The 23,175-nt window shown below is 46.6% G+C and overlaps 1 protein-coding gene across 2 annotated transcripts in view; it reads left to right on the top strand.

The window, feature by feature from the left end:
• UBE4B (ubiquitination factor E4B) overlaps positions 1-22,747 on the top strand; it is an 87,454-nt gene extending 64,707 nt beyond the window's left edge. Inside the window, exons 18-29 of one of the 2 annotated variants that reach the window (XM_079777452.1) lie at positions 2,113-2,251; positions 5,100-5,199; positions 6,361-6,488; positions 7,443-7,541; positions 8,282-8,517; positions 10,153-10,279; positions 12,145-12,289; positions 14,718-14,852; positions 16,777-16,968; positions 19,284-19,458; positions 19,958-20,104; positions 20,435-22,747. In XM_079777452.1, coding sequence (XP_079633578.1) covers positions 2,113-2,251; positions 5,100-5,199; positions 6,361-6,488; positions 7,443-7,541; positions 8,282-8,517; positions 10,153-10,279; positions 12,145-12,289; positions 14,718-14,852; positions 16,777-16,968; positions 19,284-19,458; positions 19,958-20,104; positions 20,435-20,496 — 1,685 coding nt within the window. In that variant the 3' untranslated portion in view covers positions 20,497-22,747. The remainder of the gene's footprint in view (positions 1-2,112; positions 2,252-5,099; positions 5,200-6,360; positions 6,489-7,442; positions 7,542-8,281; positions 8,518-10,152; positions 10,280-12,144; positions 12,290-14,717; positions 14,853-16,776; positions 16,969-19,283; positions 19,459-19,957; positions 20,105-20,434) is intronic. The other variant, XM_079777451.1, reaches the window with a different exon arrangement.
• The last annotated feature ends 428 nt before the right edge of the window (positions 22,748-23,175 follow it).

Raw genomic sequence — 23,175 nt, 5'->3', positions numbered from 1 at the left:
ATCAGGAAAAGAACTTTAATATCTTAATAGTAACTGTTGTTTTCTAGTTAAATAGGAGGAGACTGAGCTTCCAAAAGGCGCCAAGCTCGCCTCGCCCGTTCAGCACGTGGTGCTGCTGCACGGGTCCTATGTGCGTGTCCAGGGCTCTCTGCTCCTTCCTGGGGGTTAGTTTGGTTGCAGTTTCTCGTATTTGTCAGTAGTGAAGGAAGCAGTGTCATTCTTTACAAAATTTCTGTTTCACTCAGGAGACCTGATTTCAGATAAGCCAGGCAGACTCCAGAATTAAGATACGGGCTCTTGCCCTAGCCAGTTTGGCTCAGTGGATAGAGCATCAGCCTGCAGACTAAAGGATCCCAGGTTCGATTCCGGCCAAGGGCACATGCTGGGGCTGTGGGCTTGATCCCCCCCCCCAATTGGGGGCATGCAGGAGGCAGCCAATCAATAATTCTCTCTCATTATTGATGTTTATATCTCTCCCTTCCTCTCTGAAATCAATAAAAATATATATATTAAAAAATAAAAAAAGAATATTGTTCCTCAAATGTTAAAAATAAAATAAAATAATAAAAAGGAAAATTACTTAAAAAAAAAAAAGTTGTGGGCTCTTGGGATCAGGGCCCGAGCCGGGGGAGTCACAGGCTGTGGAGGAGGTGGTCACGGGTTTTCTCGGGAGCTGCTGCTCGATGGAAGGCTGCAGCTCAGGAAGGTCCGAGGAGGAGGCCCTTCAGAGGGAGGGAGGAGGAGGAGGGAGGAGGAAGAAGGAACCTAGGCTGCTGGCCTCAGCCATTTTCCTGGCCAACGGCAGTCGTGCCCCAGAGAGGTCCAGGCAGGCAGAGGGAGAGCGTGCGAAGGAGTAAAGACAGAGAAAGAAAGAACAGGCAGAGGGAAGGTATGGAGGCTTGTGACAGACAAAATATCTGGGAGACAGGTGAGCAGGAAAACAGAAAAGTAGAAATGCAAGAGAAATGGGCAAAAACTCAACAGTAAAGATACTGGGTGTGAAAGTGAATCCTAAGGGCGGGGGCAGGGGCACGGGATGGAGGGGATGACTTCCTGCCTCTCCACTTGTGTTGATGTACCATCCCAGAGAACCTCAATGCGGGCACTCCCCTCAGTGGCCACATCCTGCCACGCGGGTGGTGTTCCCAGCTGCCCCAGTTAAAAAGTGAGAGTTTATAGAGTCTAGAAAAAAGATAATTTTGTTTGGATGCTGGTGATTCCTCACAAGTTGTTGCCTCTTCAGAAAATGAATTTACGAGCTAGGGATATAATATGCAATAAAAATTAATACAGTAGCCCTAGCCAGTTTGGCTCAGTGGATAGAGCGTCAGCCTGCGGACTGAAGGGTCCCAGGTTCAATTCCAGTCAAGGGCATGTACCTTGGTTGTGGGCATATCCCCAGTAGGGGGTGTGCAGGAGGCAGTTGTAGTTACAATTCCATGATTCTCAGTAACTCCACTTTCCAGCATGTGCTCCCAAAGCTGGGCTGAGGGAGTAATTTCTTGTACATAGATCCTCCCAGTACCACTTCTAGTAAAGAAAATTAAGAAACACCCGTTTTGAAGAATGATGGTCATAGATAAAACACATCAGGAAGACACAGTACAAAAGATTGTTGCTGTACATATGTGTAGACATTTCATCAGATGGGGAAGAATACCTGCTCTTTAAATGGAGCAAGCCCACAGGAATTCTATTTTTCTTATAACATTAGTCAAGTCTATTTTTTATTTTTATTTTTACAGAGAGGGAGAGGGATAAAGAGGTAGAAACATCGATGAGAGAGAAACATCGATCAGCTGCCTCCTGCACACTCCCCACTGAGTATGTGCCCACAACCAAGGTACATGCCCTTGACCGGAATCGAATCTGGGACCCTTGAGTCGGCAGGCCAACGCTCTATCCACTGAGCCAAACCGGTTAGGGCTCAAGTCTATATATTTTTTAGGGATTGTTTCCCCCCAGATTTTAGTTTTTATTGTCTATAATTTTTTAAGAGTCATTAAACTACGTGGAAATTCAAGTGTAATTTTGCGTTATTGGTTGTGTTTTTTCTTTGATTTAGTCCTGCAACCACTTTTATTGAGGGGATAATGTGTGTGTTTTTTCTAGATGGAGATCAGCCTCCGTTTTCTGAGCCGAAATTCCCTACGGAATGCTTCTTTCTTACCCTGCACGCCCACCACCTCTCGATCCTGCCAAGTTGCCGTCGCTATATCCGCAGGCTCCGGGCCATCCGGGAGCTCAATAGGTATGTGTGTGATGTCCTGTCCTGAGGTTGCCTGAGTCGCCACGTTTTCCAGGTTTCAGATAGCGGGGCACACAGTTAGAACCCCTCCCAGCGACTCGGGATGGCGCTGCGTCTAGAATCTCAGTAGGTGTAGCCATGTCAGTGAAGCTGCCCTACACGCTCCTCTCTGGCTGAGGACGCACTCTGAGCCCCATTCCCACACACACTCCCACACTCTGTCACCTCGGGTGCAGTGGGGAGAGTAACGGTGTCAAAGATGTTCACGTGCTTGACCCCCGAACCTGTGAATATGTTACCCTACATGGTAAAAGAGACTTTGCAGATGTGCTTAAGTTTAGGATCTTGAGATGGGAGATTTTCCTGGACTCTCTGGGTAACCCAGTATTATAAGGGTCCTTATAAGAGGGAGGCAGGAGGCACAGAGTGAGAAAAGGGAACCTAATGGCAGAAGCAGGTGTCAGAGTGATGTGGTTGGTCCATGAGCCAAGGAACACAGGTGACCTCTAGACGCTGCCAAGGGCAGGGAAGCATTCTTCCCTAGGGCCTCGGGAAGGAACGCTGACCACGTGAGACTTCTGACCTCCAGGGCTCTGTGCCGATAATTCTGTTGTTTAAGCCACTGAGTTTGTGCAAGCTTGTTACACTAGCCATAGGAAAGGAATATAACATCCTAGCAAATCTTGCCCTTCTTTTTCTTCCAACATGAACTCCCGGCATATGACTTTGCAATTAGCCAATAAGGACAGAAATTGGTCTCACTCTGGTTATGGTTCTGGAGCAATGAAAGGGAATTTGGCATTCTCCTGTGATATGACCACCTCGAAGTCATCAAATTCTCCCAAGCTCCTCTTGAATTCTTGGAGTGCCCGTCTTTGCTCTCACAGCTAAGAGACCCAGTAAGGTTATCGATTCAGTTTATATTATGATGTGATGCTTTGTGGGACCAGCCGCTACTTTGTGGTCATCTTAGAAACTCCCTGGCTTGTTGACTTCCCTGGAGGTGAGATTTAGCATCCCGGGCCGGTCCTTTTATTCTGTAAGCTCTCCACATAGAAACAGCCCTCGTGTCTTCCTTGCTGGAGATCGCTGGTGACCATTCATGCAGCTGTTTCTCCACGGAGAGCCTTGGGCTGCCAGTGTTCTGTCCTGAGGTGCCTGAATCTTCACTGCCCCATCAGAGAACTAATCCCAGAGGCCCGTTTCTCTTGAGGGCCCATAACCTGTGTGACCCCTTCTGGTGCCAGTAATATAGGTCATCATATTACTTTCCAATTGTTGCTGCAACAGAGTACCACGCTTTCATGACTTAAAACGTCATCAATGATTATCTTACAGTTCTGGGGGGCACAGGTCCTAAAATCAAGGCTGCATTCTTTCTGGAGGCTCTAGGGAGGAATCTCTTTCCTTGCCTTTTCCAGCTTCTGACAGCCGCCTGCATCCCGTGGCTCGTGGCCCCTTCCTCCATCTTCAAAATCAGCAGCATAGCATATTGAGTTCGCTCTCTCCAGCCTCTGCTGTCACATCTCCTCCTCCTACTCTGACTCCCTCTTTCTCTTAGAAGGACCCTGTGGTGACATTGGGCCCACACACACAATCCAAGATAATCTCCCCATCTTGAGGTCCATACCCTTAATCACATCTGCAGAGTCCCTGTTGCCATGTAAGATAACAAACGCACTCACAGGTTCTGGGGATTGGGCTATGTCATTAGGGGGGAGCATTGTTCTGTATCACACTCATAGTTGCACACAAAGTACTCGAGTTTATCAGAGGATTGTTAAAGGTTACCATTCGGTTTATTGAATCCTTGAAATGGCTGGAAAACCGGTTCTCCTTTGAACCTGGCCTGGCAGGAAGCTGCTTCAGGGGTCAGCGGACAGTAGAGCCTCCACCAAGTGCTCCCAGAACCATGTGGCTGCCACTTGGCAATACTCACTTCTGCTTTCAGTGAGCGTTCGCCTCGTGGTGGACTAGGTCATGTGCAGAAATGCTGGCAGCAAGGGAGTGTGGGAATGGTAGTTTTTTTGTTTTGCTTTTTTAAATCAACCTCTAGTTCCTTACAATGTCTTGATAGAAAGGGGTTGAAATAATGTTAAGTGAACAATGTTTAAAATGTGCAGCATTATTACCGATCGGGGACACTACCTCACTGACAGGTGATACTTGGACAGACACCTGAAGGAAGTGAAGGAGCAGGTGGCAAAGGTGATCACAGAGAAGGGTCTTCCAAGCAGAGGCGACGATTGTAAAAGAAAAGGAGGAAATGCCATCAGTGAAGTCGCCTTCTCGCCTTTTGTTTTGGGTAATTGAGTAGGCATAGTAACCTTGAATTTTCTTGAGACCTCTTTTTCTCCCTCCAAGAAAAACAAGGGAACCATGTATTTCCTTCTAAAAGAGGTTACTATATTTCATCACGTCTAAAGTGTCATCAAGAGCCCGGCTGGTGTGGCTCAGTGGTTGAGCATCAACCCAGGAATTAAGAGGTCACTGGTTCGATTCCCAGTCATGGGCATGCAGGAGGCAACTGATCAATGATTCTCTCTCATTGATGTTTCTATCACTCTCTCCCTCTCCGTTCCTCTCTGAAATCAATAAAAAAATATATTAAGTAAATGAATAAATAAAGTATCATCAATTTTATGACATTTTAGGAATCAATAAGAAAGAAAAATGCTGCCAATTAAACCATAATGTGCTATTGATTGTAAGACATTCTCTGGTTTTAGAAATGCTAAAATTGGGGGGAAATATGTGTCTGAGAGTCACTGAAATGGTCAAAATGAGTAGATAAGATGGATAATGGGTCTGTGTGTTTTCTTTTCATTTGACCATTATTCTTTGATTTCAGAACCGTGGAAGATTTGAAAAATAACGAAAGCCAATGGAAAGATTCCCCACTGGCAACTAGACACCGTGAAATGCTGAAGCGCTGCAAAACTCAGCTTAAGGTCCGTATAGTTAATCGGGATGAGTATCGACCAGCCTCATAATAGTGTATTTCCCAGCAGGATATGTGCCTTGAGTGAGCAGTTTCATGTCCTTATTTTTTATTCATTATTCTCCCTCCCCCTTCCCCCCCCCGAGATAAAATGGTGCATCTAAAACTTGTTGGTAGTTTACATGTATCTATATAATATTTAAACCTCAGGACAAACTGTCAAGTGCTATGCTAATGACATCATGAATTTTTAGTTGATTTTATCATCCTCAGTTTAGCATCTCCTCCCTTTCCTACCCACCTACTACCCCCAACCCTGCAATCCTGTCCCCAAAACACACATCATTCCTTCCAGTCATGCATGTTCATGGTGTGTGACAAAGTAGATTTGTGGTCGTGGAAAGATTTCTTTCTTTTGCACCTCCTCATTCTTCATTTTTAATTGAAAATGATCCATCACACAGAACTATCTGGAGATGGGAAGATTTCCGCTCGTGAACATAGCTTTAAAAGGTTTAGCACAGATAGCAAATTTAGGAATTTTTCTTTAGTTTATATTCAAATTAAAAAGCTGATTGTTAGCTGGTCGTGCTTTCTGTTGATTAGTAAAATAATGTGTAGAAATTTTATCTGGCTTGGATTTCTGTCACACGTTAAGGTCTTATTTAGTTTTACTAAGACACTAGGCCTCTTTGAGATGCAGAATAAGGCAGGGGCTCTTGTCTGGGGTCTGCAGAACCCTTAAGCCCTCCAAAGGTAACGCTTCAAGGAGTGTTTAAATTAATGTCAGTGTGTGCGCATGTGCGTGTGTTTTATTCTCACCGTGATCCTCTGAGGTGGGGGGACAAGCATTTTCCCCAAAGGCAGCTCCTAAGTGGTGACCTGGAACTCAGATGCAGATTTGTCTGGCTTCTTCCCACTAATCATCCCTGGCCCCCAAAGAGCTCCCGAGTTATTTACACATGACAGCAGCGACCTGCCTCTGAGCTGTGTGTCCAGTGGTCTGTGTGGCATAGCTTTTGTTTTTCTTAGAACACGACCAGCATCCCAAAGCTAGTTAGCGGGGAAGCTCTGGGTGCCCCAGGCTCCCCTCTCCTGGCCCACCCCCGCCCAGCACGCTGCAGGTACTCAGCTGCCAACTAACATGGCTGGGCCACACCTGCTTCCACAGAAACTGGTACGATGCAAGGCCTGCGCTGACGCTGGTTTACTTGACGAGAGCTTCCTGCGAAGATGTCTGAATTTTTATGGCCTTCTCATTCAGCTGCTGCTCCGCATCCTGGACCCTGCCTACCCCGAGTGAGTGTGCTCTTCCTCTTTGTCTGGGCTGTGTTGAATGTATTGCTCTTCACAGTCCACAACCGGAACCCAAACCCTCCCCTCATCAAGAGTCCAGTTTTGCCCTCGCCGGTTTGGGTCAGTGGATAGAACATCGGCCTGTGGACCGAAGTGTCCTGGGTTCGATTCCGGTCAGTGGCACATACCTCGGTTGCAGGCTCCTCTCCGGCCCGGGCCCTGGTTGGGGCTTGTGCAGGAGGCAACCAATCGATGTCTTTCTCTTACATTGATGTTTCTCTCTGTCTTTCCCTTTCTCTTCCACTCTCTCTCAAATCAATGGGAAAATATCCTCAGGTGAGGATTAAAAAACAAAACAAAACAAATAATTTATTTTTCAATTTCCAGATTGTGCTTATGTAGAGTATGTAATATTAATCAATATTTTACAGTAATAAGGGAATGTCAACACCTGCAATTTTAATTTTGACATAGTGCTTTGTAAAAATTGGCTTTATTTTTATCAATCTTTGATCAATAGAAAATGGAATCTATAAATTGGAAGCTAAAAGCTGGAGATAAGCTTGGCTGGCTTGGCTTAGTGGTTGAGCGTTGACCTATGAACCAGGAGGTCACGGTTCGATTTCTGGTCAGGGCACATGCCAGAGTTTCGGACTTGGTCCCCAGTTCAGGGCATGCAGGAGGCAGCTGATCAGTTATTCTTATCATTGATGTTTCTCTCTCTCTTTCCCTTTCTCTCTGAAATCACTTTTTTTAAAAAGCTAGAGACAACTTTTCATTGTTGAGCTGAGAGCGTTGTTGACCTTGTATCCTCACCTGTACAGCTTATTGTTCTCCTGTTATTGTTATGAAGCCTGTGTGTCCCTGCTGGGGGAGCCCTCTGTGGGCATGGAAAGTGTTAAGGTGTGGCCAGCACTGTGGTCTCACCCGTAACCTGTGCTTTCTTCTCGTTGACAGTGTAACACTGCCTTTAAGTTCAGACGTCCCCAAGGCGTTTGCAGCATTGCCTGAGTTTTACGTAGAAGATATTGCTGAATTTTTATTTTTTATTGTACAGTAAGTGTCTTTACCATATTACATAGAACTTATATATGTTTTTATATGTTTTGTGTATATTCTATGATTAATTATATTACAAACCTCCATTTTATGCCCGAAATTTTGTGTCACTGCTTTAACTGCTGCCTGGAGATTGGAAAAATAAATCCAAACTGTGGCACCAGGCCAATTCCAATAATATCTCAGAGGCAAAGAGGATTAACAATGCTGGTAATAATGTCTTCTGTGAAAATGGAGTTGAACTTCTAATGATGGAGAATGTGTTTCTGAGGAACAGTAGGAGCGGTTTATAAATATCTGAGTGAACATTCAAAAGCCAGAAATAACCACATCTATATTTTGTACCAACATTTTCTCAATGGTAGAATTGGAGAAAGGTAGCAAAGTAATGGGTTGTGTTTATAACTGACTTTTTAAAATGAAAATAACTAACTCTATTAAAATATTTTTTAAGTGTTTGGGTAGTGAAGCTCTTTGAAATCCATGAGATGATTTAATCAAAGCTTTGGTTTATTTTCTAAAACATAATAAGTTAGTCTAAAATGTTGTGGCCAGTAGACATGATGGATTTTAAATCTATCTAGTTATGATATAAATAGTCACCTTACACTCAGCAAATTAAAGGGGACTCAGCATCCTGGTTCCTGGACCTATTGGTCGCCTCCCCTCCGGAGGACACCAGCGCCCACCCAGGTTGAGACTCAGGGCTTTACCTCGCGCTCCTCTCGCCCCTGCAGATACTCGCCTCAGGTGCTCTACGAGCCCTGCACTCAGGATATTGTGATGTTCCTCGTTGTGATGTTGTGCAACCAGAACTACATCCGAAATCCGTACCTGGTGGCCAAACTGGTAGAAGTCATGTTTATGACCAACCCTGCTGTTCAGCCACGAACCCAGAAGTTCTTTGAAATGATTGAGAACCATCCTCTCTCCACCAAACTGTTGGTCCCTTCCCTGATGAAGTTTTATACGGGTAGGTTCCTGGGTAGACAGGCAGACAAGGCCATCTAAAGCCAGTGGGTAAAGTTACTCTAAACCTGTTACCAAATATGCTGACATCCACTAACACGTGCAGCTCAGCAGCCCACTGGGAGCAGAGCATGTGCTACTGGGTCCCTGTGAATTATGAGTAGTTTATTTCTTTTTTTGTTTTTGTTTTGTTTTGTTTTGTTACCTGAACTTTTAAAATTGTCTTCAGTAAACATGTATTGTTAGTATTAAAACTAAAAAAGTTAAATTATTTTGTAGCCTGTGCCTGCAACTGTCACTGACTCCTGGATAAGGGACAGGGTGTGTAGGTGTGTGGGATGGAGCTGGGCCTCCCCGGCGAGACCCGTGCTGGGCCTGGTGGGGCCCCACTGGTGAGGTCCCAGGAGCTGGCGGGCGGGGAGTGTGCCCTCTGGCCCTGGACACCTCTGTGGTCATGGACAGATGATACCCAGGCTAAGAATAGCACCACTTATCGAATCCTTACTGATCCTTGCACTTAATCCCAACCACAGGCCTCAAGATGGGCGCTATAAATATCTCCATTTTACAAATGAGGAAACCGGAGCTTAGAAAGGTCAGGAAGCTTGCTGAAGGTCAGCAGCTAGCAAGTGGCAGCAACCTCGGCAGCTGGGCTGTAGCACAGGTGCTCCTGGCTTCTGTGATCCTCCCACGGTTACCAAGGCACTGGCGCCAGAGGGCCTGCAGGGGGGCATCGCACGCACTCCCCGCATGCCCATCACACCCTGCTAAGGCCTGCGGATGCAGGTCCTGACCCCTGAACACGCCTGCCTCTCAGGCGTGTGAGAGACTGAGATACAGAACAAGCGCCTTTTTGCACCCCAGGGAGAACAGGCTAGCTTAGGAAATGCTTAAGATCAATTTTTGTTTCAAAAGTAAAGTTCAGTTTCAGAATAAGAGTATTTATTTGTAAGGACCAGCTCTCAAAAGTCTGCTGCTCAGAACTTGGAGGAACACTGGGGACTTATTTCAAGACTCCTCTTCCCAAGTTGATCCAGTCAGCAAGGCCGGCCTTAGCCCACGTAGACCAGGCACTATTCAGCACACGCTTTTGAAGCTCCTGTGTGTGTCGGGCTGGGTTTGATGCTAGGGCCTATCAGTGAAGATGTCACAATCCCTGCCACCCTGCGTCAGACGTTCTAGGTGGGAGACAGACGCTGACCCATACATAATATACTCTCATAGTGGGCATGGGGTCGGGGAGAGGCGTGGTGCTACGTAGAGAAGCTAGGCAGGGAGGGTCACTGAGAAGAGGACTTGGAGTAACCTTGAAAATGAGACAAAAGAGTGAGTCCTAGGAGATCTCAGCCACAGTGGCAGCAGGCAGCAGGTGCAAAGGCCCTGAGGCCAGGCAGCTTAATGAATCAAGTAAGAAAGCAGCCAGAGTGTAAGGTGGGATTGCAGCCAGCAAGCAGGCAGGGTGAGGTCAGCAGGTGTCCAGTTGTTTTAGTCACAAAAAAATGTACTGGAAAATACAGAAAATACCAAGAAGAAAATAAAAATCATTGATAATCCCTGCACTCAACAGAGAATCTATGAACATTTTTCTCTGTGTCCTTCCAGTCAATTTATATATGACACGTGTGTCTTTCTTTATTAGATGTCGAGCATACCGGAGCGACCAGCGAGTTCTATGACAAGTTCACCATTCGCTATCACATTAGCACCATTTTTAAAAGCCTTTGGCAAAACATAGCTCACCACGGTACCTTCATGGAGGAGTTCAAGTGAGTACTGCACCCCCAATATCACTGCTCTCTCGCAAATCCCGGGGAGAGTGGCTGCTTCAGAGCCTTCACAGCCGGGCTCTTGGCTGTGTGCTTGGTCTCAGCCTCCTTTAAGTTTCCAGAAGGTACTGCTGAACGTGAGCAGGTTATCTAAATGTCCGTGCTTACGAGATATTGCTGGACTTGAGGTTGGTCAAGATCCCTTGGGGATGGCGTACATAAGGAAAGAATCTATAGTTATTCTGAGATGATGTGTTAAGTGTTACGTGACTGCAGTGTTAAAGGAAGTTGTTGGAATGACTGCAGCGAGATCTTACTGTGTTCTTGAACATGACATCGAGCTGCAGAGCTGGAAATGTTAGGAGGAGTTGAGGCTCAGAAGCAGTTAGATTAGGGTTGTCATTCGAAGTGTCGCTCTTTGTATTTGTAGTAAGGCTCTAAGCATTGATCAAGGACTTTTCATTAGCCCCCTGAAATGTTAGCACCTACCTGAACCTGACATTAGTCATTCCATCTAAATTACTTTGAAAGAAAGGTAGGCAGAAGGTTGAACTCGAGCCTTACTCTGCAGGAGACGTTTTATCCCATCTACTTGGGCCTTTCTTTGCAGCCCCTGTTAGAGCTTGGATCAGGTCTGGCGGTCACTCGTTAACTGAGTTACTAGTCGATAATGTACATGTTCCCAGTGGAGTCACCATCTGCTAAATAGCTTTCTGCAAAGGAAACTGTGAGGTAATTCTTTGTTTCCATGGACTGCTCTTCTGGTCGGAATTACGTTCCAGCGGAAGCCTGGCACCAGCGTAGGAAACCACGCAGGCCCACAGCTGGTTCTGTGTGAGGCTCGGGAACTTTCCATGTTCCCGGAGTCCAGGCTCCGCCCTTGTCACAGGAGCTTCTGTGCCCCAGGCTGGGCTGGCCGGCCCTGATGCTCGGTGGGAGGTCCTGAAGTGTAGCCCTCCTTCTCTCTACGAACCTTCCAGAGCCTAACAGGTGGGCGAGGCCATCTCCGTCACCAGCGAGTCCCTGCATTACAACAGGTGACAGGACAGTGCCAGGGGCTGGAAGCTTCGAGCTCTCTGTAGTAAGGTAATGGCCCACTCTATCAGTGTTACAGCTTCCAGTTTTTCTTTTTTTCATTGATTGTTGAGAGAGAGGGGGAGAGAAACATTATTGATCGGCTGCCTCCTGTATGCCCCCTACTGGGGATCGAGCTCGCAACCTGGGCATGTGCCCTGACCTGGAATCGAGCCATGACCTCCTGGTTCCTGGGCCAATGCTCAACTGCTGAGCCACGCTGGCTAGGCTCCAGTCTTTCTTCAGTGCGTCTTCTTTATAATGGGAATAACGGTCAGACGTTCTCTTGTCTCTTATAGGTGGGTAATTATTTGTGCTTTCTTTTATCCTGGTGAATTTAAGCATGTTTTTTCCTAGTTTGGAAGAGTGTTTTCTCTGCTTAGAATCATTGCGGGAATGAGCCAGGGGTATGCTGGTAAACCTCCTCTCTGAAGGGAAAAGATATAAGTATGTGCTGTTTTTCTGGAGTATAAATACTTCCACTGTTGCCAAATTTAAGCTGCCACGGGAATCTGCTCACGGAATTCTAAAATATTAGCAACTGGCTCTCATGAGTCGTGCAAGGTGTCTCCAGCACGTCACTAGGGTGAGCTCATCACGATTAATTTCAAAGGGCAACACAGTCTAAGGAGAGACTTGCAGTCCTTGACCTTCATGGTATTCAAGTTGTGCCAAGGTCTCGTAGGGTGACATGCGTGTAGGGCGACACGCGTGGCCCTTTTCTCTGAGACCTGCTGCGGCGTTTTGGTGGAGGGAGATGTGTGGCCATGTCCCATGTAATTGCCTTTCAGCTCTGGGAAGCAGTTTGTTCGCTATATAAACATGCTGATCAACGACACGACGTTTTTGCTCGACGAAAGTCTGGAGTCCCTGAAGCGGATCCACGAGGTGCAAGAGGAGATGAAGAACAAAGAGCAGTGGGAGCAGCTGCCCCGGGTGAGCACAGTGGCCCGCACAGCGGGGGAAGCTGCCGCGGCCGCTGCGGGGCTGCGCGTGGGGGCCTGTGACAGAATCTGACTTCCTGTCAGTGCGTCCTGCCTCCCCCCTGTGGGCTTCCATGAAGTGACATCCAGGTTTGGGGCAGGAGAAAACTTCGACCCTTGCTCTGAAGCTGAGAAGTGAGTTGTTGTGCCCTTTCATTTTAAGGGCTTTTTGGAGAAGAGCTTTTATTGTCTGAATATGTTATTAAGATTGATGGAAGTGACTAGGAGTACATCTCAAATTCTGTCCACGAGACAAGAGTGTCATCTGAAAAAAAAAAAAAAAGAGTGTCATCTGATCTTTAGGCAAGTGGATGGCCACTCAGGGTTCCAGTGGGGTTTTTCTTTCAGTTGATCTTCGCTTTTCTATTCAGTTACTCGTGGCACAGAGGCTGTTTTGCCAGGTTCCATGAGGAAATCATGTCTTGCCACTGACGGCCCACTGCCCCACCCCGACATTCACTGCAGCCGTGTGGATGGTCCCGGTCAGTCCCCAGGCCCTTGCCAGCTACTGCTGACGTCACGTATTCACGTTCTGGTTGGCCTCCCCCATCCGTGTCACTGCAGAGTCTCCACTTTGTCTACGCCAGTGTATCATTCACTTATGAGGCTTCTCCTGGACCAGCTTGTATTGTAGATGTTGGGATCCGGGTCTTTGCACATTATCTTGTTCACAGTCAGTGCTTAATAGCACTTGTTTGAGACGACTGAACAGATAGTATTGATTTTGTCCGTGTTAATGAGTGGAAAAGGGTCATAAATAATCCCTAACAAGGGCAGTTACAGAAATCATTTCCGTTTGACTTTGAAGTCACTTCCCACCTTCCACCTCCCTGCCTGCTCCCCCTGTGCTCTGGGCCCAGCCCCCGGCTGCTCCTCTCCACACTTACTCCCTAGGTCGGTGCTGATTGGTATTTTGAATGTAGTAGAATTTTGATATAATAATAACTCTTTGTTATGAACTACTGTCCCATACACTGCAGGACATTTAGCATCTCTGGCTCACGTCCATTTAATGTCAGTGAGGGGCCCTCCTCCCTGAGCCTGCAGGCAGCGAGAAACCGCTGCGCGTGGCCTGGGGCCCCCGTTGAAAATCACTGCTGGGCGATTTCCTCTGTCCCAAGCCTTTAAATGTCTGTATTCTGAGGACTCAAAATGTGTCTTCCCGGCTCAGGTCTCTCCTGACTCTGTAATTGCTGTTGACCTGCCTCTCTGCCAGGTGGTCTCATAGAGACCTCAGGCTTAACTTGTCTCAACTGAATGCTGTGTAGCCCTCCAGACCTCGCCAGGTCTGCCCACTCTCGGCAGACGACAGCTGCACCCTGCAATTGCTCTGGCTCAGCACCCCCGTGTCATCCTTCATTCCTCTCCCTCTCAGCAGAACCTCTAGGCTCCATCTTTTTGTTGTTGTTAATCTTCACCTGAGGTGTGTGTTTTGTTTTTTTTAAGAAAACATTTTTATTGATTTCAGAGAGAGGGAGAGGGAGAGAGAGAGAGAGAGAGAAACATCAATGATGAGAGAGATTAATCGGTTGGCAGCCTCCTGCAGGCCCCCTACTGGGGATCAAGGCCGCAACCCGGGCATGTGCCTTCGACCGGAATCAAACCCAGGACTTTTCAATCCGCAGGCTGACGCTCTATCCACTGAGCCAAACCAGCTAGGGCTACCTGAGGATATTGATTTTTAGAGAAAGTGGAAGAGGGGGAAGAAGGGAGAGAAAAAAAACATGGATGTGAGAGAGACATATCAGTTGGTTGCCTCCTGCACGTACAGAACCCACAGGTCTCGGGATCATATCACATGTTTTTAAAGTAATGCCAAGTAACAGTCTTTATTAAGGGAAATGAACATGTATCAGATACGACATAAGATTCACTTATGTCATCCTGTGAAGAAGTTGATTTCTTTTTAAAAAATATATATTTTATTGATTTTTTACAGAGAGGAAGGGAGAGGGAGAGAGAAACATCGATCAGCTGCCTCCTGCACACCCCCTACTCGGGATGTGCCCGCAACCAAGGTACATGCCCTTGACCGGAATTGAACCTGGGACCCTTCAGTCCGCAGGCTACGCTCTATCCACTGAGCCAAACCGGTTAGGGCGATGGTGATTTTTTTTTATCACAAAGGAAACTGAGTCTTGTATAAGTTAAATGATGTGCCACGGTCACCTTACTCAAAGTCCTAAAGAGTTTGATGCGGACAGGAAAAGCTTCAGTGACCTGGAGGGCTCCCTAGGGTGGGCTGTCTTGTCATTCCCTAAGGACGTTGGCTTTGCAATGCGCTTTTCCACTTATGAGCTGACATTCTTCCCGTCCTGCGTGGCATGTCGGTGAGCTGATGACTGGTCCTGAGGTTTGTTTGGCTCTGCTCCCTTTCCCAGGACCAGCAGCAGGCCCGGCAGTCCCAGCTGGCTCAGGACGAGCGGGTGTCACGCTCCTACCTTGCTCTGGCGACGGAAACCGTGGACATGTTCCACATCCTCACGAAGCAGGTCCAGAAGCCCTTCCTCAGGCCGGTGAGTAGAGACTTTGGGGGTTTTGTTGTGTCTGTTGGATTTCACGTTCAGATTCTGTCACTTGTAACTAAATGGGGTCTGGAAGGCTCAGTGTCACAGCCACTGACGAGGGAAATTCTGCTGCTGATTTTCCCCCGCTTAGGCTCATTGATACACACAGCGCTGTTGACAGACTGAAGTCCACAAGTGGTCGCTTCCAAGTTAACTTAGGAATTCACTTTCTGCTTAGACAGCACTTTGGATTGTTAATGTTGAAGCTATGACATATTTTTATCATTATTGATTCCTGTGTTTTATTTAGAGGAACAGTAAGGTGACATCAATTGGAAATTAGAGACCATTAAGTAGACGTAGTTGATAATGTATAAGATCTTTGATTCTCTTAGGTGTAGCTTTGTGACAGTCAAGAAGCCAAAGGTTAATGAGAGTCATAATTAGGTTTATGATAGATCAAAGGTTGTCAAAATGTTTGGCCTTGACATGATGCATAAGACCTTGTCCTGTTTCTGAAATTGAAGCTGAGCGACATCACCGAAGATCTCTGCTTTGCTGCACCTGAGCCCACCCCCCCTTCACCCCCACACACGGTTTAGAAACTTTACAGTGTGGCCAGGACAAAGGGTAGTGAGGAAGGCAAAAAAGAGGCTTAAACTTTACCTGTAAATGCCAGGCAGTAAATAGTTCAGGCACGTGGGCCACATGGTCTCTGCTTTGGCCACGGCTGGTAGTTCGCCGGTCCCTACTGTGAGCATGTTTGGTTTTATGTTCAGTGACCCCCAAGGGCAGTGCCACTGATAGTTAAAAGGTAGGAAACACAAAAACGATTTAAGACTAAATTAACATGAAGCCGTATTTAGTTCCACAGTCTTCACTTTTCAAAGGAAATTATCGAAAGCTAAGCCTAGTCTGTTCATGTCAATTGAAATGAACGTGTTTCAGGGCCTGCACATAGACCTGGGCTGTCCACGCGCCTGGGCTGGCCTTCTGCCCGGTCTGTGCCTGTGCCTGCATTGCTGTGTGCTTTTCCTTCACTACACAAAACTCCCACTTCCAGAGGAAAACAGATTTCCAACTCTCTCCTATTCTTCTCCCTCCTTATCCCACAGATTCCTGATTAAGTACAGGCGTACTTTACTTTCTGCAAAAGCTGGTTCCTGAAAAGCAGGTTCCTGACTGAGTTGAATTTGTGTAAATCCAGTCATTGCATTTAAGGAAAGCCTTGCACCCGAAGGGGAGCTTTCACCCTCTCAGCCAGATTTCCCTGTTTCAGGTTTGCTAACAGCAGTGCGTGCCCAACAGTAGTAGGTGCTGTGTCATCTCCTGGGGTTATTGCATGATTGCTGTAGCCCAGCTGTTTCACTTAAGTTGGCACTGTCTTACTGGCTAAATTTAAAACTGTTCAGACATAAATTTTATCTGCTACTTCTTTGCATTTCTCTCCTCTTGGCACCTGATAGGTAAAGAATGGTGTGTACTGCCTGAACTGCCAGGGACTTTTGAAATGCATACAAAAGTAATGCATAAAATGATGGCCTACAGAGCATATAAAAACTTATGACTTGTGTTACGATGATGGAATTACGAATAATTTTCCCTCTTTTACCTGTTTCTTACAAATTTAGAATGATCCTTGTTTTTATAATTAAAAGCATGACTTTATAGAAAAGGTTGCCTTTTGTTGGTATTTATAAATATTCCACCAATGTACAACACTCTATTAAGTATTAGAATGATGGGATTGGAAATGGAGAGTAAAAAATGTTTGAATATAGTGTTTTTCTTCAGCTGATGATTCACAGCACTTCCCAGGGATTCTTTGAAGATGAATCCAGCCAATTCCTGTTGCTCCACTGAAATGGGAGTTTTTGGTCCTTCTCACTTGTCTCAACAGCATGAATTGTCCTATTATCCTGTGATTTCCTAGGAACTTGGACCCCGATTGGCTGCAATGCTGAACTTCAATCTTCAGCAACTCTGTGGTCCCAAGTGCCGTGACCTGAAAGTTGAAAACCCCGAGAAATACGGCTTTGAACCAAAGAAGCTGTTGGACCAACTGACAGATATTTACTTGCAGCTGGATTGTGCGCGGTTCGCTAAAGCCATCGCCGACGACCAGGTCAGTGCCAGGGTCGCCGCCGTGTCGGAGGGCGTCTGGGGTCAGGCTGCTGCCTGGCGACTTGAATTTGCTGTTCTGGATTTCCTGGCAGATCCATGCGATTACATAGCCATCTGTTCCCGAATTCCCCACTTGAAATCAAGGAAGGTGATACTTTTCAAAATATGGTTAGAGACATTTTTAGTACGTAAGTGGAAATCATGAGCATAGCGGCCAGGGGACTTGTCTGCTGTAAATGGAGATGAAGTGGCTGTTTTCCTTTGGGCGTAAAAGGCAAGATCAGCCTCCCAGGTCCACCTGCAATTTCGGTCTGGACTCAGATCTAGCTAGGGGCTTCATTCCACAAGTCTGTGACCTTCCCAGAAAGAGCCCCATTTTCTCAGAGAAGCCACGTTGTCGTCCCAAAGCCTCGGCTTTAGTGCTGCCTTCACTTTGGTCTTCCAGGTTTCAAACCTCGATGGTTATTTTCACATTCTTCCCTCCCCTTCTCCCTGTGTCCCTGGGACCACATCCAGCTTGTGTTTTTCGTTTCCATGGCTCCCGATGTAGCCCAGCCCCACCCAGCTGTACCCTGGACTTCCCAGTAATCTCCTCCCTCCTCTTCTCTGTCCTCACCATTTGAACATAAAGTTAATTCTTATTAACTGAACACCAGGTTTAACCACTTTCCATGTTTTCACTGCTTTGATCCTCACAAAATCCTATGATGCAGGTTTAGTCGGAGTCCTCCTTTTGAATGAGGCGCCGAGAGATGGTGTAGCTCGTGTGAAGTCAGTGGGGGTAGAGCAGGATCCTGAGCCCCTGTTCTCAACCCCTCTGCTCTCCACTTAAAATGCCCCCAAGTTCCATGCTCTTTTCTGTCTTCCCATCTCTGTTCACACTTTTATCCAATTAGTATCTCACATCTCAGTTTAAACATCGATAGGCATTCTAGAAGGTTCCTCACCCTTACCTCATCCAAAGGTTAAAATGGGGGAAATGTAAGTACTTTTTTAAAATAACAGCTTTATTGAGATATTACTCACGTATGTAAGTACTTTGTTTTCACCACATTTACCTTTAGGAAAAAGAGCAAAAATGTCTACCTCCTCTCATGCTGCTAGAGCACAGTGCCTTGAAAGGGCCGAAATAGACTCAATTTTTCTCTTTAATATTTAAATTTAAAAAGAAATGCAGGCTTGCCGTAAAAATAATTGAAACATTTCCAAATTCACCTCGTTTGCCTTAATCCTGAAGCCCTCCCCAGAGGTGATGACCTTGTACAGTTTGGTGTGTACTATCCCATCTTTATGTATTACTAGATGCCCAGTGCATGAATTTGTGTACAGGTGGAGTCCACCTGGCCCACCCCCAATCAGGGTGGATCAGGGCCAGGCCTGTCAGGAGGAGGAGATGGCGGGAGATTGGCTGGCTGGCCCTCCCTGATTGGGGCCCCATTAGGGCCAGGCCAGCTCGGGGGAGGGGCTAAGGGCAATTGGCCCGCAGGCCCTGCCCCCAGTTTGGGTGGGGGGACCAATTGGGGGTGGGGCCGGCCGTGGGGAGAGTTTGTGGGCAGTTGGCCAGCCAGCCCCACCCCCGACTAGTGTCGGGGGTGGGGGGGCGATCGGGGGTGGAGCTGGCTGGGAAGAGGCACCGTGGGCCAATTGGGGTGGTGGGGGATGATCCGGGATGGAGTCAGACATGGGGAGGGGCTGTGGGCAGTGGGCCTGCTGGCCTTGCCCTTGATCAGAATAGGGGGGCTGATCTGGGGTGGAACTGACTGGGGGAAGGGGCCGTAGGCCAATGGGGGGTTTCAGGGCTGGGCTAGAGGAGGGGCTACAGGAGGTTGGCCGGCCACGCCCCTGATTGGGGTTAGGGGAGCGATCAGGGGCGGGACCGGCTGAGTGGAGGGGCTGCAGGCCCATGGGGTGGTGGGGGCCCATTGTGGGTAGGGCCAGCCAGGGGGAAGGGCTGCAGGAGGTTGGCCGGTCGCCCTGCCCCCGATTGGGGTGGGAGAGGCCAATCAGGGGCGGGGCCAGCTGCAGGGAGGGGCCGGGGGAGGTTAGCTGGCCGGCCCCACCCCCTGATTAGGCTGGGTCACTGGCCGCAGTGGGCGTCATAGCGACCGGTCATTCTGGTCATTACAGTGTTCTGGTCACTGGCTTTTTATATATATAGATAGTCATGTAAAAGTATTTGTATATACACATTATAATTTTAGGACCTTTTTTTAGAAAAAATGCACACAAATAGATCATACTTTGGGTATTTTCTGCAGCTTGCTTTTCCCCCCTTACACTATATTTACACCTTACATTGTCTTTCCTCATCACCAGAGATCCTATAGCAAAGAGTTGTTTGAAGAAGTTATTTCGAAGATGCGGAAGGCAGGGATCAAGTCCACCATCGCGATAGAGAAGTTTAAACTCCTCGCCGAGAAGGTGGAGGAGATAGTGGCCAAGAACGCGCGGGCCGAGATCGACTACAGCGACGCTCCGGACGAGTTCCGAGGCAAGTGGCCCGCTTTTCTCATGCCCGGTCCTTTGATTTGAGTTCACAGAAACAGCAACGGTGAAAGAGGACGGACGTTCTGTGCTTCCAGCTTGTTACTGGTGTGCTGTGGTTGCTCGTTGAGGCACTTTGTCTGAATTTGCATTTGCCTGCTTTTAGCTCATATTGTAAATGAAAAGACGAGAAAAGGCCCTTAGCCTGATTTCAAACCAGGTAAACCCTGCAGACCCTAAGGCCCGCCTCGCCTTTTCTAGTACAAGTGGGGATTGGCGTTTCCAGAGTCCGGAGAAGTCCAAGCGAAAGCTGTCAGTCCCAACCTTTTTCTCTCTCTTTCCTCCCAGCAGTAGCTGATAAAAGGTCACTTTCCTCAAAACTTGGGGTCCCTTTGGTTGCTATTCATATGGACGTGTGTTTTATTTTTCCCTGGCAGGAGGGCCTTCGTTTTGTTTCCGGGTGTAGATCCTGTTAGGTTAGAAGTTGCTTTGCTCTGTCTCTGTAGACCCTCTGATGGACACCCTGATGACTGACCCCGTGCGGCTGCCCTCCGGCACCATCATGGACCGCTCCATCATTCTGCGGCACCTGCTCAACTCCCCCACGGACCCCTTCAACCGGCAGACGCTGACCGAGAGCATGCTGGAGCCAGGTACAGGGTGCATGGCTGGGGGGCGGTGCCTACGGCAGCAACAAATGTGGCGGCCAAAATCCACAGTGTTGGAGATTAATCAAAGGGGGGAACTTACCAAATCCAGAAACTCTCCCTCGTCTATGACACTTAGTGGAGAAGACACGAAGCATTCCTTGTTCTTTTTCACTCTAGAAGTCCCGTCCTTCTCATGTCCTGCTTCTTCCTTCTTCCGTCTTCATTGCACTGAGTGAATGAATGGCCTTTCTTTCCATTTATACCAGCGACGAGCATCATCTCTCTAGAAAAGCCCTTCCATCAAGGCATTAATGCTCCCTTCTCTTTTCTCAGTGCCAGAACTGAAAGAGCAGATTCACGCCTGGATGAGAGAGAAGCAGAACAGCGATCATTAAACGTCCCTTGTCCACCCTCTGCTCGCAGCAGCCACAGCCGGCGAGGCAAGCAGAAGCAGCATCGGTGGTGAAATGCTCTTCACATGTGGAGGCCAGACGTGGCGAAGACGCCGAGAGCCCACCCAACGTGACCAAGCGGTGGCCATCTGCAAGGACATGAACGAGAAGGAGCCCAATTCCTGTACATATATTTAAGTGACAAACCTGGTCAAAAGCTCGAGGGACACACTGATTGATGGCTGGTGTAACGAAGCACGTCCTTCGTATGTCACAATTTGGGGCTTTTGCAGCGGAAGTTTTTTAGTGATTGATAATGAATGGGTTTGGGCAGCATCCCCTCCATCTTTTTTTTTTTTTTTTTCCCTAAATTCAGTATCCATTGATTTGATTGTGATTAGAGAACCTTGGACATTTTGCTGCTAAAGAATCTTTCCCCCTTCCCTTCCTCTCCTGCCCCAACTTGCACTGCTGTGGATTTTTTAAAGAGAAACAAAAACAAAAATAAATTCCTTTCCCTGGCTCTCCAAACATATATTCTGTGAGATAACTGTGCCTGCAACAAAGTGTTAATCCTGGGATCGTATTTTTATATCATATTCACATATTTGTTTTTTTAATTGGTGTTAGATGACATGATTAATAAAAAAGGCAAGATATTTTCAGAATTTGAATTTCAGTTTTTATTTTTATTTTGAAATGGCCCTTAATTTTTTTTTTTTTTTTAATTCTAAGCAAAATGAAGAGAATCCTGTTGCTCTGATCCTTGTCATAAACCCTCTCTAGGCACCTAAGGAGCAGCTGCCGCAAAGGGGATGCTTAAGCCTATCAGGATTAAGTGACTTAGGGCTTCGGGGAGGGAGGTTGGTGTTTTTAATGCTTCGTGACAGTTCGAAACCTTGACAGTTATCCTATGAGGAGGGTACATAAATTCCTCAACTCTTGGGTCTGTGAGTTCAAGGCAGGGGTCAGCTACATGATGTGTCCTTTGGGGCTTGGCCTTACCAAAGCAAAAAAAGGGGTGCAAGAAATGTGGAGAGATGTCTGCTTGTAAAAACACACACAGACAAACACCCACACACACGCACAAAAACGTAAGACTTTTTGTATTACTGCTCCCTACTTAACATACTTGAATTCTCGAATTTCCTTTGGGGTAGAAAAGGATTTGAAACCATAAAGTGTTTTGAAGAAATTAAGTCTACAAAAACTTTCTTTTTCTTTTCCTTTTTTCCCCCCTCCACAGACAATGTCCTCTGTTCATTTCCTAATGCAAACTACAATAAATGGTGATACACATTTAGAAGGCATCTTCTTTGAGTCTCTTCTTTTTGTGGAAAATAAAGGGGTGGATAAACAAGAGCTAGACGAGTGTGCCTGTGGTGCATTATCTTCCCTGGAGCCCGTTAGGAGTGGCCGTGTTTGAAAGAAAACACTGGGATTTGTGTGAGTTGATGCTCCATTTGGTTCTCATTCTACTGTCTGCTTGTCTGAGGGGGTTGAGCTTTAACATCTTGTCTCTGCTGTTCTCAAGTTGCTCCCTTATCTAAAATATCTCTCCCCTGACCTTTAAAGTTCTTACTCAAGTTCAACCCATTTCCTAAGCATTTTCTCAGGCACTGCAGTTTATAAAGCCGTATCTCCCAGCTCATGTGATAATATAGGGAGCACTTATATAGTATTGACTATGTGCCAGGCACTATTCAAAGGCCTTTATATTGATGATTTCATCCTCAAAAAGACGGTACTATTATCTTTGGGTTTTTTTAAACAGATCAGATGTGGTCATGGAGAGGTTAGGTAACTTGTCCAAAGTTACCTGGCCAGTTAGTTAGTGGGAGAGCAGGTGTCCAGACTCAGAGCCCATGCCCTTAGTCACCATGTCCCCGTCTCTTCAGCATGTTTGGACTAAATCACATTTCCCCCAAAAAAAACATAATGTATTCCTTATAGCAAAAATTTCAGAGAACATAAATGAAAACTAAAATCATCTGTAATCCCCCACGCAGATAATCCTGTTTACCTTTTATGAAACAATATATGCCTATAAAATGACGGTGTTTGCTGGCTTCTATGCCTAATGTTTCTTTAATCCATCTCAGGAATATGTGTTGTCTCCTCTCCATCCAGATTGTAAATCTTCAGAGGCATCGATTCTGTTGTGTCATTTGCATGCCCCACTGGTCCATGAGTGTAATAGGATGCTGTTTTATTCTCCTTATGCACGCATGGCTTTGAATATTCCGCCGGGTACTATCTAAGGGGAAGATGTTTGGGATTTTTATTTTTAGAGTCTCAGGGTTGCTGTTTTATAGCAACTTGTGGTTGCCTTCAATCTGTTAATTATGGATATTAACATAAATTACAAATACTTTTAAAGTAGATTTTGACTACAAGGAAGATGGTCCCGTAGGAAGGAGGCTCTGAGGAGCAGAGGAGGAGAGAAATGGTCCTGAGAGAAAGATGATCAAATTAACTTTTCACGCGTTTTATGACTCACTCTTGTGTGGGTTGGTAAAATATCTTTTGAAAAGATAGCTAAGCACATTATTTTGTTCACATTTTGTAACTTTTGCGTTTGGTTCATAAAATAATGAATTTCACACTGTTTTTTGGAGGGTGCTAAGATGAGAAAAGTAAGCCCCACTGACTAGGTAAGTGATGGAAGGAAACATCCGTAGT

This window comes from Cnephaeus nilssonii, assembly GCF_951640355.1.
Source record: "Cnephaeus nilssonii genome assembly, chromosome: 7".
In the NCBI taxonomy this organism is placed as follows: domain Eukaryota; kingdom Metazoa; phylum Chordata; class Mammalia; order Chiroptera; family Vespertilionidae; genus Cnephaeus; species Cnephaeus nilssonii.
This window is presented reverse-complemented; position numbering and strand designations above follow the sequence as displayed.